This window comes from Sinocyclocheilus rhinocerous, unplaced genomic scaffold, assembly GCF_001515625.1.
Source record: "Sinocyclocheilus rhinocerous isolate Xijiao unplaced genomic scaffold, SAMN03320098_v1.1 scaffold97, whole genome shotgun sequence".
Classification (NCBI taxonomy): domain Eukaryota; kingdom Metazoa; phylum Chordata; class Actinopteri; order Cypriniformes; family Cyprinidae; genus Sinocyclocheilus; species Sinocyclocheilus rhinocerous.
This window is the reverse complement of record NW_015666183.1, coordinates 1,800,259-1,803,549: the sequence shown is the minus strand read 5'-3', so window position 1 is coordinate 1,803,549 and position 3,291 is coordinate 1,800,259. Positions and strand designations below refer to the sequence as shown.

Here is a 3,291-nt window from a genome sequence, read left to right as displayed (position 1 = left end):
ACTTTGTGTGCGCAAAAGAAAAGAAAAAAAATCTTAATTTGTGTTCCGAAGATGAATGGAGGTCTTACGGGTTTGGAACGACTTGAGGGTGAGTAATTAATGACAGAATTATCATTTTTGGGTGAACTAACCCTTTAAAGACCCGCAATATACACACTCACCTGTAACAATTAGTTTGCCAGAAGTATGGACATCCTCAGCTTGGAAAGTAATAGTTCCACCATCACTTATCTTCAGCTGGGACATAGTCAAGCAGTGCTTGTTGCCCAGTGCTGTAATGATGATATTGGGTCCTGCCTTTAGTTTCTTTGCATCTTTGCTCCAGGAACCTTCTACATCAGCCTTGCTTAGCTCCACCTCCATAGTGACGGTCTCTTTTTCTTGCACTTTCATCTCTTTTAGGCCTTTTACTATTTTAATCTTCTTAACTGAATGGTAGAAAAAAACATTGGAAATCCATAGATTAAATACTTTTATTTGATAATTTTGATGTATATTTTAATCATAAAATATTAAGGAAAGGAAAGGATGTGACGTGTGGCCAAGTATGGTGTCCCATACTTTGAATTTGTGCTCTGCATTTAACCCATCCAAGTGCACACACACAGCAGTGAGTAGTGAACAAACAGGCACACACACACACACCGTGAACACACACCCGGAGCAGTGGGCAGCCAATGCTGCGGCGCCCGGGGAGCAGTTGGGGGTTCAGTGCCTTGCTCAAGGGTCTCACCTCAGTCGTGGAATTGAGGGTGGAGAGAGCGCTGGATATTCACTCCCCCCACCTACAATCCCTGCCGGACCTGAGACTCGAACCCGCGACCTTCGGGTTACAAGCCCGACTCTCTATCCATTAGGCCCCCAATATTATGCCCAAATATTATGATCAAAAGAGTAAGTCTGTAATAGAGTAACATAATGAAGGAATCCATACTCTCTACTGTCAGTTTGGCCTGGGTCTTGTCATCTAGGGTTTCACATGAATAATGTCCTCTGTCAGCATACGCCACACTCTTGAGGACCAGAGCCTGCTTGGCACCATCTACATGGATCTCCATATTTTCTCCTTGCTGTAGTACCACACCATTCTTCATCCACTTCACTTCTTTTGAGGGTTTACTCAGCTCCACTTCCAAACGAACTGTGTCCTGCTCAGTAACAGTCATGTCTGCAAGCTTCTTCTTGAAGGTGATGGGAAGATCTGCAAAATACAGATATATTTGTATTGAGAAACAGGTAGTCTGTATTTCCTGACGATATGTTGCATTACGATTAACAATAGTATCTGTCACTTATCCTTACGTTGTACTTGGAGTGTGGCTTTGCACACTTTCCCCTCGGCATCGATACTGATCTCTCCTGCATCCTCCTGAGTGACAGCTGTGATGGTGAGGGAATGGCTGCTTCCCCCATGAGCGATCTTAAATTTGGGACTAGCTGTAATAGGAATGTCATTACGCAGCCATCTGACACTTACATCGGCTGGTGTGACGGAGCATTTAAAGATGGCATCTTTGCCTTCATTTGCAACAACATTGTTCAGCTTGGTAGTGAACCTCACCAGACGTGGGGCTGTGGGAAATTAGATTGAAAAACTGAGAGAAATGATAATGAAGGACATCTATCACTTAAAACAAGCTTAATAAGTTGTGTTGGTTCATTTTGATGAGAATCGATGACTTTCAGACATAGACACTAATTGTTCGTACCTTTAGTAGTGACTTTGGTGGAGGTCTTGTCATCTTTGCAATCGCAGCTGTACTCCCCTTCATCCTCCTGAGCCACAGCGGAGACAGTCAAGATGCAGTTGGTGCCATCAGTGCGGATGCTGAATCTGCCACCTGATTTGATTTCTTTGCCGTTATGCTTCCAGAGGACACTACTCGTGGCTTTGTTGAGACTACAGGAAAGTGTCATGGTGCTTTCCAGTACTGCAGACACTGGCTGCAATGGCACCACAAACTTTAAAGGTGCATCTGCAGGGCACAGATGAGGGAAAAATGAAATTACATTTTGTCTGCCATCAGTTAGATTTATTATTTCAATTTCAAAAGTGCAATTATATCCAACACAATTTACTTTGAAAACTCCAGATGTATGAGCATTAATTGAATTGAATTGAATAAAAAAAATCAAAAATAAATATGCAATAAAAAATTATGAAAACTGCCATTAAACTGTTAAAATGAAAAAATTTTACCTTGAGAAATTATCAACACCGTAAACCATTTGTACTTTTTCTTACTTTGAAATTGCAAATTAGCTTTTACCTTTGACCTGAACCTTGAACTCAACCTTGTCATCAGCCGTCTGACAAAAGTAGGTGCCGCTGTCTTTAGATTCAGACGACTTAACGATGAGGACACGTGAGCGACCTTCCTGTTTCATCTCATACTTTGATCCGTCTTTCAGTTCTATTCCATCCCTGAACCACTTAACACTACAATTCTCTGACATCACCTCGGTTTTTAAAACAACCTTTTCTGTTGACTCGACCATCACAGTTTCTTTTGTTACGGATGTCTTCTGGAATTTGGTAGAAACATCTGAGGAAAAAATAGAAAATAATCACTTAATTGTGACCATGTTCTGGAGGAAGACAAGTATGTGGAGTCCACTAATGTGCAAGAAAATTTTACCTTCCATCTGAATCTTAAAGAGAAGTTTCTCATTCCCAACTTCACAGGTATATTCTCCAGCATCCTTCTTCTCCACATTCTCCAGCACCAGCTGGTGGCTCTTGCCCTTTGACTCCATGTGGACAGTCTTACTGGAGCTCAACTGCTTGCCATCCTTGAACCATTTCACATCAGTCTTGAGGTCAGAAACTTCACAGCTCAGTGTGGCTTTTTGGGAGGCTGAAACCTTCACTTCCCTCTGATAAGAGTCTTTGTTGGTGAAGGCAGCTTTGAGCTCTAATAAGAAGAGAGTTTACTTTATTCAAAGAGTTTGCCTATTTACAGAGAAAATCAACAGTAGGGTTGCAATTACATTGAATATGACAAGAGACAATAAATATTTTCATAGCAGCTTTTAAATAACCCAAAGAAGACTGTTAAGATGCACAGAACCAAAATGAACAGTCCAAAATGGTTTCCATACCTGTTAGTGACCGTTGTTTTGTTTTGATCTCTCCCCTGCGCTTCCACGTTCGTCACTTCTGAGTGGCGCATGCGCTAACGCCGACATCTTACGTCATCCGCCCGGAGCCGTTTCCGTGTACAACAGTGATCGCAAGCTAGATTAAATTGATTATTACATTTTAAATATGGTTATTTTTCTTACAAAAAC

General features: G+C 41.5%; 1 protein-coding gene across 1 annotated transcript in view; it reads right to left on the bottom strand.

Moving 5' to 3' along the window:
- The window catches only part of LOC107732057 (obscurin-like), a 50,288-nt gene that overhangs the window by 38,835 nt on the left and 8,162 nt on the right, over window positions 1-3,291 (bottom strand). Inside the window, exons 13-18 of the mRNA XM_016543293.1 lie at window positions 2,640-2,915; window positions 2,271-2,546; window positions 1,710-1,976; window positions 1,303-1,572; window positions 935-1,201; window positions 162-428 (exon numbers count right to left, since the gene is read on the bottom strand). Coding sequence (XP_016398779.1) covers window positions 162-428; window positions 935-1,201; window positions 1,303-1,572; window positions 1,710-1,976; window positions 2,271-2,546; window positions 2,640-2,915 — 1,623 coding nt within the window. The remainder of the gene's footprint in view (window positions 1-161; window positions 429-934; window positions 1,202-1,302; window positions 1,573-1,709; window positions 1,977-2,270; window positions 2,547-2,639; window positions 2,916-3,291) is intronic.